Below are 24,026 nucleotides of genomic sequence, written 5' to 3'. Positions count from 1 at the left end.
ATATATTTGTACCACTTTTTTGGTCTGGTCCCACCAGCTCCCCAGAAAGCCTGGCACCATCAAGGCACGCAGCCAGTGTCCTATGCCAGACGCTGAGGGAGAGGAGAGAAAGGAGGCGAAGGAGGAATTAAGAAGCATTGATATCTCACCTGGGTGCAGGCAGCTCCACTCAGAACAGAACACTGCTGTTCTGTGGCTGCAAAGTGTCACAGCACTCATAGACTCATGGACTTCATCTGTCCGCAGACCGTCCCAAGACAACTGGGAAGAGGTAAAGAAGATGGAGAAAAAAAGATTACAACTAAAATTCTATCATTAGCGACAACAGGTTTAAAAAGCACACTGAGCAATTGCTCGGCGTGTTCCCTTCGGGAGTGTGCAAAGCACTCTGTACCTTGATTGCTGCAAAACAACTGGAGCTTAAATGAGGTTTCATCTTTAGCAGAGGGTTCTTTTTCTGCCCATAAAACAAAATGCACCGCAGTTAAGAAATAATGTTTTCTCAGCCCTGAATATTATAGTGAACTGATTATTTTTATTGCTTACCTTGTAAAAAATCTACTCTGCGATTAGGTAGCAGCATTGTTACCAAATAAATAAGCAGGTAGGATGCTGCAGGAACTCTGAGGTGCAAAACACTCATACAGTTACGTGCCCAAACAACATCAGAATGCACTGTAACTGCTCACAGAAGTTTTATAATGTGAGAATCATCCCCTATTTGCATGTGCAATTACTACAGTTGCATAAGTAATTACATAAATTGTCCAACTATAACAAAACTGTTTTCTGAATCAGCTAAAAGAAAAAAAGCAACAAAACACATTTCTCCTTGCTGTAATAGAAATGCTATTTGCATACAGAGGAAAATAAGATTTCTGTTTCCTGGGATATGCAATTAAGTTACCTTGGGGTACTTGGCTTCTCTGTTTCTGAATGGAGTATAAGAGATTCTGTGGTATAAAAAAATAATGCTTGGGACAGTTTTACAGCTTTGCTCTTAGCAGTAATATTTCCTCTTGGCCCACTGCAGTTACTGCACGGTTCTTCCATTGCCATCAGAGAAATTAGTTTGCATTTACAATTAAGAGGATGTAATCTCGGGGCACTGGCTTGTTCAATGGCGTTCTTTTCTTGTACAAGCACTTGGATCACAAGGCATCGCATTGACTTCATTTCTCAGAAAACTGAAACATGCAAAGAAATGAAGAATCCCATTCTAGAATTATATTTCTGGAATTTACCAACATCTGCTCCTCTTAACAGAACAACAGGTGGGAGGAAATCCCTCAGTCTACTCATCAGCAATTTAAACTTGTGAAGTGATAACATCCAAATGTGCTGCAATAACCAGAAAAACCACAAACAAGGCAGGAAATCAGACCCAAAAAAATCATCCCATCCAGAGAGTAAATGAGGCTGAGAAATCCCAATATTCGGGACCAAAGCTGCAGAGGGTTTCTACTGACCAGGCAGCACGCCATGCTGGCAGATGGAAGCCTGCATGTTCCTTTGTAACCGAGATGCCACCCGTATGCAGCCCAATACAGTGGGGCATCTGGAGCTCCCACATGGGAATGCTGGAATCCCCATCACAACCGTGCTCCCACAGCTGCACATAGCCAGCATTCTGTCTCTGAGCCTCTATTAAACCCCATATGTTAAAAAAGAAAAGGACTTCTACCTGCTGTGAGAGGGGAATGTCTATGATGGAGCAATCCAAACCCAACCCCCTGCAGCTCTGAGCAGCACAGCAGTGCAGCACCCAGTGAGCCATCCCCTCCCTCGGGAGCAGATGGAGAAGGGATGCTGTGCGAGGAAGGGCTCACTGTGGGTGGAATCTGTATGCCAGTTAAACTCAGGCTCCTATTGGATTACGTTGGCCTGCCAACAGAAGATGCACTCTGTCATTGACACTCCAATTTAAGAAGAAAAAAGGGCTTTTGCACCTTCTGGAGGAATAAACAGAGAAGATACACAGGCAACCTCTCATCTGGAGGCACCATGTATTCAAACCATCAAAGGTTTCAGCCAGATCAAAGGCTTTTCTTTTTTTAAAAGACCTTCTGTTTTACAGTGGGAGGTTTAAATCGCTGTGACCACACACTGCAGCCTCCTCCATAGCTGGTCTATGGCTGGTGGAGGTTCCAAGCACTTCAAGGAGGGAAATTTGCACTGTAGCTCTGGCCAAGAGCTATCAGAGGAGCAGTTTGCTTATGGTGAGAGCCTTCTTGTGCCCTCTTCAGAACGGGGCTCAAGCCCCAGCCTATGGTTGAAGCAATGCCCACAGTGCTTGAAGATGTATTTCGTGATTCTTGGGACAATTGCTCCAGGCAGAATGGGCTCCTTTGGCTGCAGGCTCCTTTGTCAGGGAAGGTTTTGCTATAATGTCACTGTGAGCAATAGGATGTCACAGCATGGCTGCTTAGCACAGCGCTTATTGCAGAGCTTCTCACATATCTCCTTAGAGCTCAGGACATATCACCTTATCTATGAAATATCTTTTGTGTGCAAACAGGGTAAAAAAGAGAAGAGAGCACTGAATCCTCCCTGATTCAGAATGAGAGCAAATCTGCACTCAGCAAAGTGCTATGGGAATTAAATGCACAACTGCACATGGGCTGCACAGCCAAAGCAATTGGGATTATCAGAGGTTTGCTTGGGAGCAGCCGGTCGTGTGGGGCAGATGAGTGCAGGCAAACCTCTCACAGTGCCAGCAGCCCATGAGTATAAGCACTTAAACACCTGAAATGCATAAAAGCTTAAGGCACAAATCGGCTTCCCTTGTGTTCAGAAGGAGCTGGATTTTCCAGGTGCTTCTTCAGGTGCCTGAACACTTCCAAAGCCAGACCTATAGGAAGCCAAGCAAGGGAATACAGAAGGGGAACTCAGTCCTAGCATTTAACTCCTTTTTCCTTCAGATCTCAGGTGCTCTCAGCCAAGCTTCATGTCCCACACCATTCAAACACATCAGTTAACGATGTTATAATTGGTTCCTCAGTGTCACAACACTTAAAAGGCAGAGGCTATAGAAACCATTCAGAGCTCTGGGACAAAATTAAAGTTACCTTTTTTTTTTTTTTAAGTTTTGAATTCACCTTACATGTAGAAATACAGAAGGGGAGATATTTAATTAAATAACAGAGGTTCTCCAGACCTTAAACCTTTTGCTTTGACCAAATTGACGGAATAAAGTTATTATTGAAACCTTTTCCAACACATTACTGGAGCCTTCCACTGTCCATGAGCAGCTACAAGTTCATAGCTCAGTGGACTCAAACAGCACGACCATTTGACACCCAACCTACCCTCCCTCCTATTTTGAACACTTGGCTCCTAAAACAATTGTCCATATTTTTTCCCTTTACAAGTGCTTATCTTCATGGCCCTGATTCAAGGGATGCTCTTCTTTCCAATGAAGTTTGCATTATTCACCAAAATTTCAAAGTAAGCTCATGCACAACTCATCCAACTCATCGACCATACATTCAAAGGCACAAGACAATAGATATATACACCTACAGACATTCAATACAGTTTTCTCATATTTTATTATTAAAGTTAACCAAGAATTAAAAATAAATGAAAAAAACAACAGCAACAACAACAATGAAAAAACCAACACATGCACCTAAGGCACACCTTTCTGATTCTAAATCTAGAAAGAAAGAATTCAGTTCACAGGAACTGCAGCACAAACTATGCCGTTCATTCAGAGGTTGTGCTACAGACTGGGACATCTCTTTGCCAACTGTTTTCTGCAGTGGGGCTGAAGACATCTGCAGTCTTACAACATTTTTTGCTGCAGAAAGCAAAGGCAAGAAATTTCTATTCCATGCAAAAGCAGAAGGGACTTAAAAATCCATCCCTGACATTTCCAAAGAAAAAAGGTTACACTGTGGGATTGAATGTGGTACAAGTACCCTATACAGCAGCTTGCTCTTGTGAGCAAGTTCAGAACTGATAAAAGCAATAGAAGACTTCTGCATTCAAATGCTGAGGATTACTGATTTGGGAAACTGCAGAAAATAACTCATTCCTACCCATATTGTGATACCTCCAGAACAGGAGTCCAGCAAGGCTCCAGCAGCATCTCCTTCTGCAGTGGCAGACACAAAGTTTGCTGCTAATGGATTCTTTCTCCATCACTTCATTGCAGCTGATCTGAAAAAGAAACAGTGCTTTAAAACCCACGTGGCTCCAATGCTTCATTTCAACTTTGAGATTCTGGGAAGAACCAAGTTTTAAATGCTCTGGAGACACTGACAGTGGTACTGTCATCCCAGGGCACACAAAAGAGTTCATGTAGCATGGATCATGCAGAAGATTCCCAATGAGAAATTACATTCATATTTGCCTTACGAGAGCTAAAACAAAGCACTCCAGAAGTTCCCATCATGCTGACAGATACCTGCAATTACTGCATTGAGCACTACTGCAAACCACGGCGTGGAGACACACAAGGGGCAAGCAGAGCAAGGACTGCTTCCCATCCCTGTTCCGTGATCCCCTGAAGGGCTGAGTGACACCTCCATCACCAGCCAGGGAACTGGAGGAGATGCTGCACATGGCTGTGGGTTTTCACAAACCTGTGTCCCCATGACAACTCTCCTGCTTCCTTGCAATGTCTTCTTAATGGCAATCTCTCATCCTCTTCCTCCCAAGCAGGCTGCAGCTCAGCTGCTGGCAGAGCTGGAAGAAACACATGCACCTCTCATTGACATATGTAATTTCTTACAGCATTTTCTTGCTTGGTTATAAATCCCTCCATGAGAAGTCCTTCCTTAACTTGCTTTTATCTGCAGAGCTACAGAGGGCAGTTGTGCAATATGTGTTTATAAAACCCTACTAAGCCAAGGACTTTATTTTCCTTCTTTATTTCTTGATGAAAGATTACATGGATGCCCACACTGTTAATAACTGCTCTGCATTCCCTATTCTAGCCCAAGGTCAATCTGACATGCAGCACTTCACAGAAAGTGCAAATATGACAAGGGAGCAATGGGAATTTTTTCCTTTATACCCTTTGCATTAAAAACAAAATTGTGCTCTTTTCTCGCTAGCAACATTATTCTTCAGTATATTCTTCAAGCAAGAAAAGTGAACACCACATATAAGCTAAATGCTTTCAGTAACTTATAAGTAACTGAAAGGAACAGGTAAACCTTGTTCAGAAATAACCTGGGAAATAAGAGGTCAGTGTGAAGCTTAGAAGGTTGGACTGCACTGGAGAGCTCTGAGGCAAACACAAAACAGTCGGATCGTTTCTGACTACACGCACAGCATCTCTGAGGATGCGACTTACAGACTTGCTCTCAGCAGAACTGAATGTTACCTCAGTTTGTTATTTGTAAAGAGGAACCAGTTTTAAATGCTATGCATTAAGAAATTACATCGACCGTTTCTTTTTTATTGTTCTCTGCCTTTTGAGCCCTCTTATGGAAAAAAAAAAACCAAACAGATTTCCTTTAATAAAACCAATTTATTTCACTCTGCCTGTTGAGAAGGAAAAAAGCTTTGTGCAGTTCCCAGCTGTGGCTTTGAGATACAGCCACGTCCTCCTTCTCCTCCCTACTTCTTGGCAACTTCTCCTTTATTAACATGTCTGTTTCCATAATTTTTCAAGGTTAAATTATCTCGGTTTAACAGTCTCACAGGGATGCGTTTGGGTACTTTGCAAAAGTAATGCACTGCTATGCACACTGCAATGGCAAACCCAAGTCATCTCCATTTCAGCACATGGCAGTTTTTTGTCCTCCTAATTGCTTTCAGCCATCCTTGGGCTAAGAGCTCATTGTCAAAAAGATCATCAGGAAAACTGAAGAGAAACCCAGGTGAGTCTCATGGGTCCATTGAAAGGAAGAAGTCCAACTCTCACACCCCACGTGAGGCTGATTATTTCTTCTATGCAGAAGAATTGCAGTGAAACAGAGCCCCATTATTTGTGGAGCAGTTGGCTTTGCACTGCTGCTAGCCCAGACAAATAGGACTCAGCCCATCTTCTTCCCTTTATCACCCAGCACGTATTAATTCTCTCATCAAATCTCAACAAAAATGATGAAAAACTGCATAACATAAGGCAAATCCAAAGCCCGGGTTGTCCCATTCAACAGCCTCTAAACACACATCTGCCTGTTTTGAATGCTAAAACTGGCACTAAGTCTTAAAACAAGAGGGAGAGGAAAAACCATCAGAGTTTTTTTATGCCAGATCTTTATTTTTTGTGGCTTCCAACAGTAACTACAGCCAACAAGAAAAAGGCACACTGCCTCAGCCCAGGCCAAAACAATCATTTGCAATAAGAAATAAAGAGACAAAACAAAGCTTTATAATGGATTGTAATGGGAACTTGCCCAAGCGAAATATCTGCTCACTGTTCTGTCTGACAGTCTTGTGTCGTGTATAAGTGCAAAATACAACATGCACAGAATGTGAGACAAAGTCCTATTACACTTATTTTTCAGTTGCAGCTGAAGAGCAAACAAAAAATAAAAGCAGGACACCTAATAAGTGGGGTTATTAGTGAGCTCGTTCTACAGTAAGGATCTCCAAATTGGTGTTCATGCAGATTAATGTTAACTTAGCACTCAGTCCTCTCCAGAAAATTGCCTGAATGTTTCACTGCTATTGCAGAACGTCAGCAGGGCAGGAGGGAGGCACCCGTGCTTTGTGATGGTTCTTTATGGGCTTGGCTGGTGTGCTGAGCCGCACACAGTCCTGCTCTGTAGGACAAACCCAGCGGTTCAAGCCATGTCTGGGGCAGCAATCTCTCTGGAAATTTCTTGCAAACAACAGAGAGAACAGAAAACACTCAGAGATGTTCATTTGCCTTTTTATGCTGCGTGTTGCTGCTTTTTTTTCCCTTAAAATTAGCACTTTAGCTACTACAGTCCATGTACTCAAGCAGCACTGCTCAATTTAACTAAGCATACAGAAACTCTTCTTGGTTCACTGTGATTTGCAATTTAACAATATGTATGCAAATGAAATTAGTGCTGGCAAAAATAATTACAGTTGCTCTTGGGAGGATTAATAACTAAAGTCTGCCCTGCTTATGGTAAGGTTTAATTTAATTCTGTTGCATATATTAAATGAAGAAACGAATTCTGTGTTCAATATTGTGTTTGGCAGTTAATATGTGCTCACATGAATGCTGATGCATTTAGATGGAGTGAAAAGGACCATGCTCACAGAAACGCTCATGTCCTATGGAGAGAGACAGATAGTGATAATTAGCTGGTGGTAATCACAGAGCCTTCTTCTGGAGATGCAGGAATCCTGCCATCCATCGCTGGGAAGTGACTGGGGCTGACTTCTGGCTGTGAGGTGTTATAACCTTGTATAAGTTGTCCCCTGCAGCTATGAGTCCTTAATAACAGCACAACCACTGCTCTATGCAACGTTCATATGAACAAATCAGATTTCGAGTGTGGCTATAAAAACCTCCCACCTTTTTGGCCCAGCACAGCATGGAAGTGCTGGACAGAAGGGTGATACCCCACACTGATCACCTTGCCACAGGAAATCCCTCCTACACTGCAATGTAATTGTCTGGCTTTTTACAAGGCTTTTATGGGTTGGATTAACTTTACTGAAGCCAGTGGGCGTAACAGCTGCCTCACATTTGGATCAGCATCCAAATCAATCAACACCCCCTATAGTGCTAGAAGCTGAAGTCATAAGAGTCCCAACGAAAGTAGCAGACAACTGAAAAATGGGAGAGTTGTGCGGAGCTGGGGAGTGAAAATAGGGCTGGACATCACCCGCTGGAGGTGGGTCCATATCTGTTTGATATCTGCACTTTTGCTATTTAGTACACTTCATCTATGGATCTTGAAGACCAAAGTAATGTTATCTAACTAACTTGTAAATACTGTTCTAAAAATGGTGTTCGCTTTTAAACACTTAAAGCTTTCCTGTGTTTGACCAGAGAAGATCACACATTTCCAAGTTCTACTGCTGCTGCTGGAGATCATATGAAAACTTCCACCAAAACTTTTCTTTGTGTTGACCACACAAAAATGCCCCGAATCCAACACTTGGCCAAATCCAGATTTTACTCATTTCACTGGATAAATATGCCTCTCAGAGACACGTTATCATGCATACATACATCCATATAACTACATAATATACGTTCTACACTAGCACATAGATAGCTGTAGATGTTTAGTGTATATTAGCACATACAGAAATATCTGCAGCATGTCTCTGTCATTTGCTGTTATGCTGCTAAAGTTCTCATTGTCAGAGTGGATGGTTAGGAATCGGACATGATTTAATGGTGTCATTTAACTGCAACGAGACTACTTGCTTAAAACATGAAAAAGTAGGTTTAATGAGGATGTTAAAGTAAACTGTAGTATGGATATAACTGAGGACTGTTACCAAGAAAACCTTTAGTGTCGCAGGATTATGGTATTTTTTAGTACCTTATTAAAACATTTAGAATGAATATGAACATTTTTAGGGATGTCTTGCCACATAAATAACTGGACCATTACTTTCATACACTGTACACTATATAAAATGTTAATAAGCTTTCTAAAATAGCACTACATTATAGGAACAGATTTTATATTCCATTAAATATTTGGAGCCAAGATATCCACCATATTTTCAGTATTTTCTGCCCTTAAACCTCATATAAGAAGAAAGGGACATGGAACCATTGTTATGAATGTTGTGTTTCTGAAGAATCACCCAATGCACTTTTTCTTAGAATTTCCATTAATGCCATGTAAGATCAGCTATTCTTGTTCTGAAATGCTCTGAACACACACAGATCCTGTCTTCCATTGCTGATTCTTCTGGAACATTGTTTCATATAATCTGCAAATCTCTACCACACAACCAACTTTCTTCACCTAACCTCAGAAACACAAGCAGCCCAACCACTAAAGAATGGCTATAAACTGATGACTAAAATCAAGGCCTCGTATTTCATCATAGGTGAGGAAATACCTAGGATCCATTTCAAGGACCTGAATTTCTAGGGGTGATGGAAGTGCTCACATGGACAGCAACGCATTTTAGATGATGATTCTAATGCAGAAGACAAAAGAGTTGCAGCTGTACACCAGGAGAGGACATCACAACCACAAAGCAGTACGAGTAAATGCTAATAGCAACTCACTGTTTACAGATAATGGCCAACTTCATCAATATAAATCAAATCAAAATGACGAACGACCCAATGGTACTGAAAGCTGTGCTATAGCAGTGGCTCACAAGTGGGCTCAGCCCAAAATTTTCAACAAGAGAATTTGTCCAAGATCCTTGCTTCACAACAGTGTTTATCAGATAAGAGGCATGAGATATAGGCAGGTTTAAAAATGTTTGCCATCATTATCAGAAGTATGTAAAAAGCAAAACAATTCGAAGTTTGGGATCTCTCTTGTTTGAAAGAGCAAATGAAAGTCGTTGTACTTATCTGACACTCCAGAGAGGGTAAATAAATCAGATATAAAGCCCTACAGTAAGAGTTAAGTGTTTCCTCCCTACGATGCTATAATTTACAGAAACCTTTCAAGGTTGTGTAAGTCACTGGGGTTTGATTTAGGAGGATCCATAACCTGTTGAAACCAATGAAAAACTACAGATGATCTCAGCAACCTTTGGAATAATCTGTGCTAAACTGATGGAAAGTAAACTTTGTGATTTCCAACACTACATGGAACAAAGCCCAAACAACATTTTTTTCTTCAGAGACATTCCCACAGGACCAAGAACACATATTTGGACCACCGACAAGAAGCCCACATTCCTATTACCATGGACTTGCAATGCATTTATCAATTACCAGCAGTACCCTCTGAATACCATAGATAACATGCCGTGCACTTGGCTGCTGAACAGGTTGGAGGCAGATAAAGTACTTTAGAGATACAAATGATTATCACAGAATTATATATTGATCTATTAATAAGGGAAGGTAGGAATAGGAAGGAGAAAAATTATATAATACTGTTAGAAAACAACTCCGACCAACCCCTAAGCGTAACATACTTCCCTAAATTGCAAGGCAGCTTTTGCAAGGAGACTGTGAACAGACTCTGTGTGTCTCCATAAAGGGATAGTTTGTACCAGGTACTTACTCACTGGGTGCTGTAGATCAGCAGTTCCTCATTCCCACTACCACATTTTGGAGAAGGATGGTTCGCTAAGGTACACATTCAGCTGTGAGGTCATCATACAATGAAATGCTTCAGAAAAGAAAGAAATCTGTGGTTGGTTTTCTTTTCCCTGAAAAATAGAGAACATCACAGTCAACAAACTCATAGCCAATGAAGGGAGCTGATTTCACCATAGAAGTTGTCTTATTCTGTATCTGTTCGTAAAGAGTAATAAATCAATATGTAACATCGTGAATAAATATTAACATGTGAATATGGTGTATAGAGAGGGCATAGTGACAGAGAGCTGTGAACCGGTTTGTGAAAAACCATCTGTTGGCTGCAGTGTTGTTCAACACAATATTCGCTTCCTGCCAGACTGTGGTTGAAGACAAGCACAGGCTTCAGTGAGAAAACAGCATCAGGACAAACCCCAAATGTTGTTTTCAAAGTAGGAAATAGCATGTAATAGCATTCCATTAAACTGTCCATTTATTTTCTAGCTCACATTTGATGGAGACGTGATTGTTCACATTCAGTGGCCACAGAGCTAAGCAGCAAACACATGCAGTGCCTGTTGGTGATGGGGTGCAGGTGAGATCTAAGGCAGCTTTCCACCAGGCAGGAGGTGTGAAGTGAAGGTAGATGTCCCTTTACTGAACAGAAATGCAGCCTTCTCTTTCTGTTCTCATTTGTGATAGATTTGGAAAGCCTTTTGTATCCAGAAGAGTCTTGGCCCATTTTTTAAAGATCAAGAATGCTTTTGCTGATATCCTCTTTTATTGCCCTTTAAATCTCTCCATCGACACAAAGAGAGCATCTTGCCTGGGTCTGGGAGCACACCCAGGAGATGGGCACCGAAGGCATTTCTGCTGTTGTTATACACCCCCAGACTTGTTGGTTGAGGATCCGTACTACAGAAGGCAATAAAAACCAAGCAGCTAATAACTATACTGTCCTGAAAACATTAGGTTGAATTAAGATGAAAGATCATTTTATGTATACCACATTTGCATTCTCCTACCAGGCAACTCAAAAGATGGAAGGCTGAAGAAACAATATCTAACCTTCACTTTACCAAAGGACTAATCAGAGCGGTGAGAAAAATTGTCTGGTACACATGGTTTTGTTTAAGGACCGGGAGAGAATAAATGTATTTTTGATAGGATTTTTAAGAGGGTGGAAATGAGGTTTTTAGACACTGAAAAAGCATTACACAATTAGTGCACCATGAAAAGCTTATCTATGTAGCCAAGTTCAAATAATAAATTTAATTAAAGTTTAAAAGCTTAGGTAAAACCCATTAAACACTCGTAGCTTAATAAAATGTTACTTTTAGCATAAGTACAGCATTAACATTAACGGCAACATGGGAAACATCACCTAAAATGCTCAGACTTTAAGAGCATTCATCACATCTTCAGATCGATCAGACCTCGTGGTTACAGCAGCACGCTCCTCTGCAGATCAGCCCTCAAAATTAACGTGGGACTATTGCCTGGGGAGAGAAGAATTCAGGAAATGGGAACTGGTATTCGTTTCTATAAGAAATGACTTAGATAATGGATCCTGACCACAGACTGTCGTAATCTTGAATCAGAAGCAGCCCATTGGCTGAAGGATCCACTTCACTACTTCAGCACACGTAACTCACAGAGCAGCAGCCAGGCTCACACTTCTGCATCACGCAGTCACGGGGCTTCTTCCCAGCAGTGAGGAGTGAGTGGCAGATTTATTGCACGTCCTGCAGAAGTTAAACAAACGTGGAAACACCACGCAGCCTTACAAACAGCTTCCCTTGCTGAGTTCATTTCTCCAGACTCCTCATGGCACTGCAGGGATGTCAGAAGCAGCAATTAGTAGCAGCAGCAACACCCAGGGAGAAAGGCAACGGCTCTGGCCTGGGCCGTGGGGTGAACAAAGCAGTACAGCTCCCAGGGAAGCAATTGTACCAATGAGAAGCATCTGAACGTTGGCCTGGTAAAATAAAGCTCCTTCACATTCAGATATCAGGGCATCGGTGAAGGGCAGCACTGCTGGAAATTCATCTTATGAAAGAAGAAGGCTGTCAGACATTCAGAATGGTTTAGAACACCCAGCGTGCACCCACAGCACTGTATGAACGGGGGAGGTGTGAGAGAGTAGGCTGACAAAGACATGCACGACACAGGAGCTGAGGTGTTCTACAGACATGCCAGGGTGCAGACCTGCTCCTGGAGCTCCTTCCCTTGCCTTGCAGCTGGCGTTGGCCTGAGGGAGCAGAACGGCCTCCACTGCAGGAGCAGCTGCCTCTGCAGCCATCTCCACCCTCCTCTAATTTGAGTCCTTTTGCACGCACTGAAGGGCAAATAGCACTCTGTGTCTGTCAGAGATACAGGTTGACAACCCGTTACCAGCTAACAAGTCCCTGATTTTCCACCCTGAGCAAATTTTACTTAGCAGCACTGTATAACTACATGTCAGTAATGAAAAGCTTTTCCCAAAATGTATTTCTGCCAATGCAGAAAGACCATATTACAGAAATAATATGCAATTTCTGTGAATGGTTACTAATTGTGATATCGTTGTCAGGAATAATGAGACCTTCTAAATATAACAGCTTCCCTAGAACACACATGCTGCTTGCTCAGAAATAAATACTTCGGTGTTATACAAGAGCTAATACTCACAATTGTGGAGCATGCAAATCACAAACCTGAAGGAAGACAACAAACTGTGCTCCTTTTTCGTGTTTGAATAGGGAAAAGTCATCATCTAAACTTAATATTCTGTGAAATACTCTATGCTACTCAGCATATGTATGTCTGTGTGCAGTCCCTCCCCATACCATTGTGTGGGGCAAAGGGATGGCGATGCACTGACATAATGAATCTACATAAATGTAGCAGATACGTAGATATATCACAAAGCCTCTTTGCCATAACATGGAAATTCCCAAGTGACTGACTGGAAACCAGCAAGTAAAATAGGAAAGTTATTTGTGAGAAACATATTAGAATATAACTTCATGAAAACATTACTCCTCTTCGTTCTGGAAATTGCTCTAAATGTATCTGTGAATTAAGCATCTTGTGCCTTAATCGTTCTCTTTACTCACTAACCACTTAATATATTTTATTGATTACATTTTTGTAATTATAAAGCATTATAAACCAGAGTAGTGAGAGGCCTTTTACAGGAGTATTTACTCAGAGAAACGCACTGGGACAGGATTATGGAGCATCACAGCATAAGGCCTTAGCCCTTCAAATTACTTTTTCATGCAGTGCACTGCTGAGGATTTTTTTGATTTGTTCATCTAAAATATGTTTTGACACTACATCAGAGCAGAGCTTCCCAGTGATCTGTGAAAATCAGTCAGCATATTTTAAACAGAGAGGTCCAACAGTTTTGAAACTTATACTCCGGGTCAAACTGAATTTACAGCTGTGCTCGCAATGCTAAAAGTGGGGGTTGCCTTTTGAATTCTAAATGAAACATTCCTAACATAAAGACTACACATAAAGATCAAAAACTGCTTTAAATCTCCCTTTCCACACTTAGATTTCCCTTTTCAAAATCACATATGTATTGGAGAGAGAAAATTCCACCTGGTCACAACACTTCAGTACCTGCAGACCCACCCAAGCTGCGGCACGGAGGAGCAATGAGCCAAGCTGAGACCATGATATCATGCCACCCAGCACACGGCTGGGGTGGGACTGGATGATCTTTGAAGTCCCTTCCATCCCACCGTTTGATGATGCTATGACTGTCCTGAGAAGCCACACAAGTCACGGAGTCCAGGCTCTCTTTTCCTGCCATCCCTTCCCGTGGTGCCTCCTACATGACCATGCCATGCTTTTCCCAGCTGGAGCCAACTCCCACACTCAGCACTATGCCACACCACTCTGTGGGCTGCCCACCCCTTGGAGGACTCAGCCAGGCCAACGCCAGCTGCCAGGACCTCCCCACCTCCACCAGGGCTGTCAAAAGAAGTGATGATGGCAACACTTTAGTAGTGGGATGCTAATAGCTGCCTCCTCCAAGAGACAGAAATGAGATCTATGAGAGCCGTTAGTCCTTTCTGCCACGTCCTCCCTCCATCCCTGCCTTCCAAGGCACAAGGACATGATTCAGCTCTCCTGCCTCCAGTTCTGTGTTTAGCTGAGACAGAGAAGCACAACGGGAGACACTCACTGCTTCCCTAATTGCCCTCACAGTGAGAGCAGGCTGAAGCCCATTTGCTCTTCCATTCCATTTCTTGTAACGACACCCTCTGCGCATTTAATGTTGCCCTGAACAAACGCAGTAAGAAACAAAGACTTCCCTTCAGAGAGCTGAGATAAATAAATAAACAAATAAACACGTTCTGAGGGGAAGGAAAGCAAAACAAGCATGAAAACATATTTTTTTAGAGAAGTTTGTTAGTCACGGGAAATTTGGGGCTTTGTAACACTGCCAAGGTCAGAGGACTGGATAATAAATGTTTTTTCTACCCAGAGGTCTCAGAATGATACTCTGCACAAACATTTATATAACAGAACACTTTATTGCCTTTGTCTCTGTTTTCTTTTTCCGTTGCCCTCTTGGTTGTATGCAATACTTTCCAAACCATTAAGTATAATACATTTATCTAGATGTTTACCGCATTCCTAAAGGGAGAAAGCTTACATAATCCTTATCCTAAATGAGAGAAATACCTCCTGCAACAGCTTCCATTTATTCAATCTGATATTTAAATCGTATAAGTGTGAATAGCACTAAAACCTATATTGTTTTCTCCTCTAAAATCTCTATTTTCTCTGTGACCACCTACTGCTTTTTATTTTCCCCACACAGAGATGACTCAAAGGCAAGCTAGAAGGAACTTCAGCCTTACAGCAGGGGAAATGCAGAGAAGTGTGCTGCAGGAAGAACTGTGTCCCCGATGCAATCCCTGGAGCAGCTCAGCTATGTGCTGTACCCCACATCACCTGCCATCATTCACATGAGACACCCACCTTTGTCCTCCCAGAAATGTGTGGTGCCAGTGGTCCCCAGGTGGGCGATGTTTACAGGACATGATGCCACTTTGTGGCATGGCAAATATGAGAAAAACAGCCAAGAGATCACAGAATCAAAATGGCCAGGGTTGGAAGGGATGCCGAGGATCACAAATCTCCAACCCCCTGCCACATACAGGGCCACCAACCTCCCCGTTTAATACTAGACCAATGAGATGAAGAGCTCCCTTTTATTCCAATGCATTTTTAATCCCTATGAAATGGCTTCAAGAGTGCAAAGGTTAAATGTGGTCTTCAGCCATTGCAGCCAGGAGAACTTTGATCCATTACCTGCACTTGATAAGACACAATAAGAGGAACATCAGAAAGAAGAACATCCAGGCTGGATGTGGCTCTGGGCAGCCTGGTCTGATGGTTGGCGACCCTGCACCTATCAGGGGGGTTGAAATTAGGTGATCATTATAGTCCTTTTCAACCCAGGCCATTCTATGATTCAGTGATAAGAACACAACGGAATTATTTTACAACATTTCAAAGCCAATTTGAGACCAGATTAACGAATATCCAGAACAGTAAGCACGTGGGCACTGGCAGTCACATCTGCACTGTCTGCTTTGCAGTCCTTGGGCACACCAGTGAGCACAGAGCAATTCATTTTCAGCATCTTGCTTTTGCAGCACTCTGCATTCCCCCATGTGATTGGAGGGTCGGGTAAAAGAAAAAGCTGTCTGACTTCAATAGCTTTATGATGCAGCTTTTCTATGGGACAAGTGTTTGAAGTCAACAAGCATAAATCACGGAAAGCAGAAATCCAAATGACCTGGCACAAACTGCTGCTACATCCTTTGCATATCTCAAGTCTCCAAAGGAGCACGCATGTAAAGGCTTTTTGTACGCAGGAGACGTTTCAGATGTGTTGAAGAGAAACCCAAACATGTCAGTCCTCCACAGCCATTATCATTTTGATAATGAATGCCAACTATCATGAGAGAAGTGCCAAACCAGGCATCAGGAACTCCACTCCTCCACTGATTGGGGCATTTAAAGACTACAATGCATATGATTGCTAGCAAACAAAACAAGAATTTAGTGTGTAAAGGAAGGGGAACTGTATTTTTGAACATTAGTTTCTCACTTACATAACCTCCTTTATCTTTTATAGCAGTATTCTCAAAGATGTATCACCTCTAAAAGCACAAATGTTGGTACTCATCCACATTCAATATTAATTCACTTGCAAATCAGAAACCTCACAGCTTTCAGAACAAAATCTGATCCTGAGGTGTGTAACAACCTCAGCAGCACAGCCATAACGAAGCAGATAAAACACTTAATGTACATGTACTGTAGGCCATTACTACACACCACTTTACAAGCTCCAGTTGCACCTGCATTCCCTGTTTGACTCAGCAGCCTTCCATTGTGCTGCTGTACCTTGCTGCAGGCCAGCACTCCTCCTTTTTCCTCGCGGTGCCCTGACTAAATTCAGAGGCAATCTCGTAGTCCTCCTCCCCTGGCTGATGTGCAGCAGCCCAGGACACGTCAGCATCCCCAGCACAGTGCAGCGCCGGCCCCTCTTGGTGCTGGTGGCTGCTTTGGTAGGTGCTCAGCAGTGAGGAGAACATGGACAAATCCCGGAGCAACACCTTGTGCTGATCAGTTTGCAAAGTGCTACAGAGCTGGCTGTGGAAGCTGGGAAAGCATAGGTCTGAAGCCAGCAGAGACTTTATGTCTTGAGGTGCTTGGGGTTAGAAAGAGCAAAAAGGGTAATGAGTGGGCGTGGAGCCAAAGAAGGGTTCCTTTAATTGCTCATAAAAGGCTGGTCCAGCAGCTGGACTCAATGCTTCCTGTGGGTCTCTTCCAACTCAGGATATTCTGTGATTTGCTCTAATGTCAGCCTCAGGAGAGCGTTGACAGGCACATTTAGGCAGATGGTCTTAACTTAAAATGAGAACAACAAAATCTTCTCTTTAGCTCTTTGCTCAGTCTGTACCTTCAAAGCCTGAAACCATCTGACAGGGCCCTTGGCTGCTTTTAGAGGAACACAGCACACCTTATTAACTTATACTCCATTGTGCTTTTCTCTGAAAAAGAAAATCAAGCAAATGAAAACAGAAACAGAAAGGGAAGGAAAAAAAAACAACACAAAAATGAAGAAAGGAGTAGAAAACCACCAGCCTTCCTTCATAAGAGGCTGTGCTTCTTCCCTTCTCCTCTGATGCTTCCCTTTTTCTTTTCCTAAGCAGAGGTCAAATTCATTCTGTTAAATGAGCTCCTCTCAGCTTCACCGCAGCCCCAGCACCTCTGGAGTGACCCAGCAGCCCAGAGAAGGGTCCTTCTGCCTGCACAGAGCCCAGTAACGCATCATATTCACAGCTACCACTGCACTGAAGAGCACTGAACTCTCGGTGACTTTAGAGAGTCCTCCTACGCTAAATTATGCATACATTTTTGCACAACAATTTTCATCCTACAGTAGATCTCGAGGTAAACAGTGCAGACCTCAGATGAAAACACTGCCATCAATACCACGGGGAAGCACAGCACGAAGGGGCTGTGTTGGGTCAGCACCGCACATGGCTGGCCTGACATCCAAACATGAACTGCGTTCCGCCCAGTTGGGTCTTCCCTCACAGCCTATCCCATGGAAAGCACAGAGGTCTGAGGACCTTAGGATGAACTACTGGTGCTCTGCTTAACTGCGGATATTTCTGTTCCTCCAAACAGCGTCTGTCAACTTCATTAAGAATCTTTATATACTCAAAAGCCTCCTCTGCATGCCGCCTCATTGGGCTGTGCCAAACACTTACCAAAGAGCCATCATACAGCTCTGAAACACCCATTCCTTTGCCTTTCTCTGTCCTCTCACGCAGAGCAATTTTTAAACTAAATTACTCAGCGGTTAGAGCAATAAATATTGTCTCCTGGGACTAAAAAGGAAAAGACAGGAGAGGAGAGAGAGGGGGAAAAGTGTTGCTAGTCTTGGTCACTGCACGCCAAATTTCTTCTTGGAATAAATTCTTGCAACGGATCGTGTTGAAATGCCGACAGACTTTTAATTGGTGTTCTGCAGAGCCCACACACAGTCATGCAGCAATAATTTGGAAATGCCTTGTTTAAAATACATTTAGGCTATTCAAAGCAGATATTGATATTCACTTGTAGCGTGAGAGTGCCAACAACGCCTCGAAGGCATCTCTCAGCCACAGAATCTCTTTCAGCAGCAGGTGGGATGAAATGGTGACAAATGGGATGGAAGGCAGCACATATGAATAAACTATATAATATCCTATTTGTTTCCTCAACTTGGCTGCTCGCTTTGTTATTTTTCATAAGCTGGTAGTACTAAAGCAGCCAAAGCACAAACCCATTCCCACACCTCGGTCTTACTGAAGATTGGATGCAATTTCGTCTCAGTATTCTATCCCCAGGAAAGCAGAACGTGTCTGTGGGGACCCCATGAGAAAGCAGCACTGCTTTGAGCAGTAAGCACTGATGAATGAAATTCCAGCTTTATTTCAGCCTAGATTTGCAGGGGAGGAGAGGGTGGGATGGTATTAATGATAATACAATTGTAGTTTCAGAGGGAAGAAGGCTGCAAGCTGGGGGCTCCCTGGAAGCAGCCTCATAGCCCTCCCCAGTGAGCACAGTGTGTGTAAAGCACAGCCTCCCGCTGCACCTGGACCTGCACCACTCTTATGGCAGATCAGAACGTTTCCTGCAAGGACTGCTTCAAAGTGTGTCTTGTGTACATGCATCCAGTGAAGAGTGAAGTTAGATTTCTTTCTAAAACAGAGAGGTGCAGTAGCAAACTGAAAAACACCTGTGTTTCCAAAACTTGCCATTTACAAAACAGGTACTTTGATACACAGATCTCTTTTGTGAGGCTTGCAAAAGTGATTTGAAACATCAAACAGCATCTAATTAGGTGTATGAGCTCTGAGCAGAGACCCAACCCTGCACAGCTCAGCCTGGGTGGGCACCGTGCCATCCCTGTGTTGGCCTCGCTCCTGGCTGGGCAGCGCAGCAGCCCTTGTTCATCGTTTGTCATTGTGCTGCCTTATCTCATGTTGCTTCAGCTCTGAAATGAGACAATAAATATTTACCTCCCTCCCACAGATGAGGGAAGGCTTAATTAGCTAACGCCTCTCACCGCCGTGGGAGCTGAGCACTGTCGGTGCGCTGGGCTGCAGAGCTGTGGGTGCAGAGCCCACCATGGGGAACCTTGGTGACCTTGGGTAGGGGCTGAGGCCATGGCTGTGTGTCATGCCAAGGGGTTCAGCATCTAACAAAAAAAATAAAAATGAGATTACCACATTGTATACACTCGGGCAGGTACATAAACTCAAATACACGTCACCTTGGACATCGCATGTCCTTGGAGGTAAGGTAAGCCCTATTTTCTCTTCAGTTCAGAAATACCTAAAGAAATTAAAGCCTCTGTGCTCCTCGGCAGCTCTTGCGCTGTGCAGCCCTTCTGGATTCACTCCTGCCACCCCTACATAGCTGGAGGTTAAAGTCAGCAAACAGCTTCCTAATGGTGGGAAAGATCATTCAGGGATGTTGATTTAAATTTGGATACTGTTGTGTCCAGCAGAAAAAGGTCAGCAGATTTGCCTTTAGGTGTCCTCTCCTCTTAAGGGAGATGAGGCTTATTAATAATCACTTCATCTTTAGAGAGGAGATCAACTGATAATAGAGCTTATTTAATCTCAAGATATTGAGGTCTTACACAAACGACAATAATGAAGGGACTGGAGCCGGGGAACTATAGCAGCCTTTGCAGATACAACTAGATCAGAATTACAGCATTTTACCTTTCTACTGAATTTTCCTTTTCCATTTTTTCTGCAATCTGCCTATGCCGTCTTGCTACCCCACATCCCTCCTACCCAAGCACAGAGTGCACTTTCTCGTACAGGCTATCAATGCAGGGAAGCCTCCTGGGGATTCACTCAGCAGAGTTAATGAATAGCATTTCTTTCAGCTCCCAGAGGAAATGTTCATATTCTCAGATTTTTTTTTCAGGGTTGGGGAGAAACAATAGGGGGAGCATTGGCATCCTAACCATTTTTATAGGTGCACCGAAAAAAAAATTAAGCTGCAATGAAAATTAAGCATTTTTATGCATTTCCAAAAAAAGAGATTATAAATAATGCTCTTTGAATTCCAAGATGAAAAGTGACTGAACACAAGCAACAGCATTCTCCTGTCAAGCTGATCTTTTCATGAGTAGGGAGGGAAGCAGGGAGCATCCATCCTCTCTGTGGTGGATGCGCTGAACACCTCATCTTTAAGGGAAACATGGATATATTTTCATCCTCTTGAAACATATTAAAGTGGAAAGATCCTCGATACCCTCAACAATCTTCATCAAAAAGCAGGCAGGTGACAGAAAGGAAATCCTCAGTGGTGCAGCACACCGCTGGTACCCACGGCCTCCAACCCTCCTGAAACTGTTTAACGATGAAATGCATCACTATTAATTCCACTTCCAGAGTAATTAAATTGGAATTTATGACTCAAATATCCAAAAAAGCTATTTCACAGATGATTTGCAACCATGCTTAAGCAGAGGTATTCATAACATTCACCAATCCTTTGTATTTAGCATTCTGCAGTAGAACAGACACAAAATCCAGATTAATGCATTAATGTGCATTTAATCTACCCATTACTGAGGCATTCCATTTATATCTTTAAGGGTTAAAATACCTACAACCACTACACATGCTGGAAAAAATATCACACTTGCAGACCGAATATTAATTCTGCCTGAGAGTCGACATCACTTACGCTGTCTTTTACCATTATAGCTTTTAAGTCTCACTATAAGCATTTTATTACACTGCTCTACGTACATATGAAGTTCAATATAACTTACGTCTTCTGGAAGCAAAATTACATTTTAGTGTGGTTTCTACACATACAAAGTGTTCTTTCCTGTTGCTGTGATAGAACAACCACTTACCGGAGTGAATTTTGCCTGCGATGGGAAAAAGGATGGATTCCTCCCAAAAGACAGCACGACCTTATGAAGAGTTCAGCTAACCTGTTGCCTGTGTATTTACGGCCAACTTTAGAGAAACATTTTGTACTTTGCAGGATAATGCAGTCCTCTGCAGTAACAGCCATAGATGTAAATGACAAATACAACACAATCAAGTGAAAATCTATTTTGAATAGAAGACAAATTGCCCCAGACCTTGGTAATTATCTCTCTGGGATTCGTACTCAACTTTAAATTAATAATTGGTTTAATATCTCCTCTTTGAAATTTTCAATAATTAAATAACAGTCTCTTAAAAATTACATGCTTAAGCACATTTCAGAATCATTATTTAATAAAAACAAAGTTAGGTAAGCTGTGACTGGAAAAAAGAAAAAGCACATGTATTGTTCCTGAGAAGGCTTTCACAGCACAGAATCATCTCTGACAAGAGAAGTTCCTCGAGTGGTGTCACAAATGGCCTTTTGGTGCATACGATCCATCAAGAGGGGAAGAGATGTGAGGAGCACAAAGCTGAGCACCAGGAACCAGGTTCTTCCCTTCATGAAATAGCTCTCCTCTCAACCAGAAGGATGGGAAGTTTCTGGCTTCACATAGCCCTGAAAGCCCTTCTTGTTCCTCTTGCATGGAAAGCTTCCATGCTGTTCTGGGGAGATTGCAAGCTGAAGTCTAGCATTTCCCATTGACAGGGTGTTGCAGAAGGTATATGGGGAGGCAGGGGAGGGTGTTAAGTTGCAATAAATGTCTCGTACTAGCAAAAAGTAATTGCAAATCTCAAAAGCCAAAGTGGCAATATCATGCTAAAACATGACTTATAGGACTGACTTTTCCCCCTTCTCAGCTCTGCAAAATCAACGCAGAAAAATGTATCCTATATGAGATTGATTGTATAATATTTGCCTGTTCTCAATCCAGAAACCAATTACCAGGAATTATATTTTCAAAACAAGATAAAATAATTCAGCTCCTTGCCTTCCAAGATTTATAGGTAGCTTTAAACCTATCTTCTTGTCCATAACCTTCATTCAATAAAACAAAGGGAAGGCAGAGGGAAGGTAGCTCTTATATCTCACTATCCCCCTATAGACTCAGAGCCTCATCCTTCAGCTTATCTGTTGGTTACCGCATTACTCTCCTTCCTAAAAGTTTAATATTTTATTTAAAGAGCCAACCCAAAGCTACCCAGGGGCAGCTGCACCACCTTTTTGATTATAACAGGTCTAACAGACAGCACGTGCCCAACTCCAACAGAAGCCTACAGCCCCAACTCACCACCTGCTGCCCTGAGCACCACAGCTGAGCTGCTCGTAGTCATTTTAACCAGCACTTTTTTCTTCCTTCTTTTTCCAGTATATTTGCTCTCTTTCTGTATTCCCTTTCCTTACACTGAAGGCCAGCCTCACAGGACAGAGAGCATGATGTACTCAGCCCAGCTGCTCCCTTCCCCTCCCAGCCCAACACTGATCTTCATTTTCCTCACGGTGACTCAGAAGCATCTTCAGAGTTTTCACGGGTCATCTCCCACTCTCACTTACAAGAGAAAAGAGCACGAAGCAAATCTATTGCCAGCATTAACAGAACCACCACGTTACTCAGTGCCACCAGGCTGAGCACGAGGGGAGCTCACCACGCTGTGCTGCTGGGCACCACAAGGAGAGGCCTTGGCTGAACTACACGTTCCATTTTGCAGAGGCCATATTCTGTTGCCTCCATCCTTACCAGTGCCATCCAGTACCATTCCACATCACTCAGTTCAGTTTTGCACACGAGCTGTCCTGGCTTGCTCTGCTCCACATTATCCAACCCATCACATCACTCCTCTGTAAAACTGCACATCAGCTATTGCTATCCCTAAGTCTTCTTTAAGCTCTGCTTTCCTGATGAGGGTTTTATACTGAGCAGTACTCACTTTGTCCAAATACATATATCTATTCATATTTTAGGATTATTCATGGCACTGGTTGCTTTTTTGTATTTTTTCCTCATTGTGTTATTTTTCCTCCTCACACACTTCAGCAGTCTCTGAAGGGAGAAGAAGTAGAGAAGAAAGGTGAAAATGGGTTTTTTAGACCTATAGTAATCAATAAAAGCAATGTTACAGAAGCTAGAGTGTTCCCTACTGCATTGCCTCCCCTTGAAATATTGATACTGTTGTGGTGGAATTTTTTCCCCTTCTGCTTTCTGAAAATAGAGATAATATAAATGTTCCCATTACTAAGAAATATGTCACATCAAAATTAATGATATTCAGCCAATAACAATGCTGCTCTCCGGCTGTCAATTTAACTCTATTTCAGATAGCAATGCTTCCATTCATGCTCTATTCAGAGGCAGAGATGAATTAAGGCAATTCTTGCAGGTTATGCACCAATGAAGAAGTGTGCCCTAGATCTGAACAATTACCTGTGAGCCCGTTCCTTGCTCACTGCCTTCATACTCTGGTGCTGGGCAGGATCCTGACCCCAGGAGCAGTTCTGCAGGGGTGCTGCAGCTCACTGTTCCAGGGCACATCTGCAGAAAGAGGAGTGAAGCACTTTCCTCTTCTCGTTCATCAGAATGGATGAGAATCCACTGCATCAGTGCTTGATCATGAAATCTTGCTTTGCTACATTTTACGTCTTAAAATGAGAGCAATATCTCCAAAATAGCCTTTGACTCCAGTAAGAAAACTCTTTTTATTGAAATATTCAACAGAAAGTGAAGTACTTAAGACAACTCTGATAAGAGATTTTTTTGCTGGCTTTCCTTCTTTAAAAAGTGCTAGCCAAAGATCAGATCGTGTTAGCAGGTCCGCTACACTGAAACAAGGCCAAAATGCAGGTGTCTGTTACTAACTGCAAAGATGACATTAATTCCTTATTACAAAACAAAGGTTATAGAGAGACCAATGTTCAAGGGTGATTAACTGACTAATTC

The 24,026-nt window shown here is 42.6% G+C and overlaps 1 protein-coding gene across 6 annotated transcripts in view; it reads right to left on the bottom strand.

The window, feature by feature from the left end:
• LOC104913207 (uncharacterized) overlaps nt 1-23,373 on the bottom strand; it is a 35,504-nt gene extending 12,131 nt beyond the window's left edge. For 2 of the 6 annotated variants that reach the window (XR_014886387.1, XR_014886384.1), the window contains exons 1-5: nt 11,499-23,373; nt 10,098-10,245; nt 4,590-4,692; nt 4,044-4,164; nt 150-261 (exon numbers count right to left, since the gene is read on the bottom strand). Coding sequence is in view for 2 of the 6 variants with exons in the window: in XM_085235959.1 (XP_085092085.1) it covers nt 150-261; nt 4,058-4,093 (148 nt within the window). In the remaining 4 variants the exon portion in view is untranslated. The remainder of the gene's footprint in view (nt 1-149; nt 262-4,043; nt 4,165-4,589; nt 4,693-10,097; nt 10,246-11,498) is intronic. The other 4 variants (XR_014886386.1, XR_014886385.1, XM_085235959.1 and 1 more) reach the window with 4 other exon arrangements.
• Nucleotides 23,374-24,026: the final 653 nt, after the last annotated feature.

Source organism: Meleagris gallopavo, chromosome 14, assembly GCF_905368555.1.
Source record: "Meleagris gallopavo chromosome 14, MGAL_WU_HG_1.1, whole genome shotgun sequence".
In the NCBI taxonomy this organism is placed as follows: domain Eukaryota; kingdom Metazoa; phylum Chordata; class Aves; order Galliformes; family Phasianidae; genus Meleagris; species Meleagris gallopavo.
This window is presented reverse-complemented; position numbering and strand designations above follow the sequence as displayed.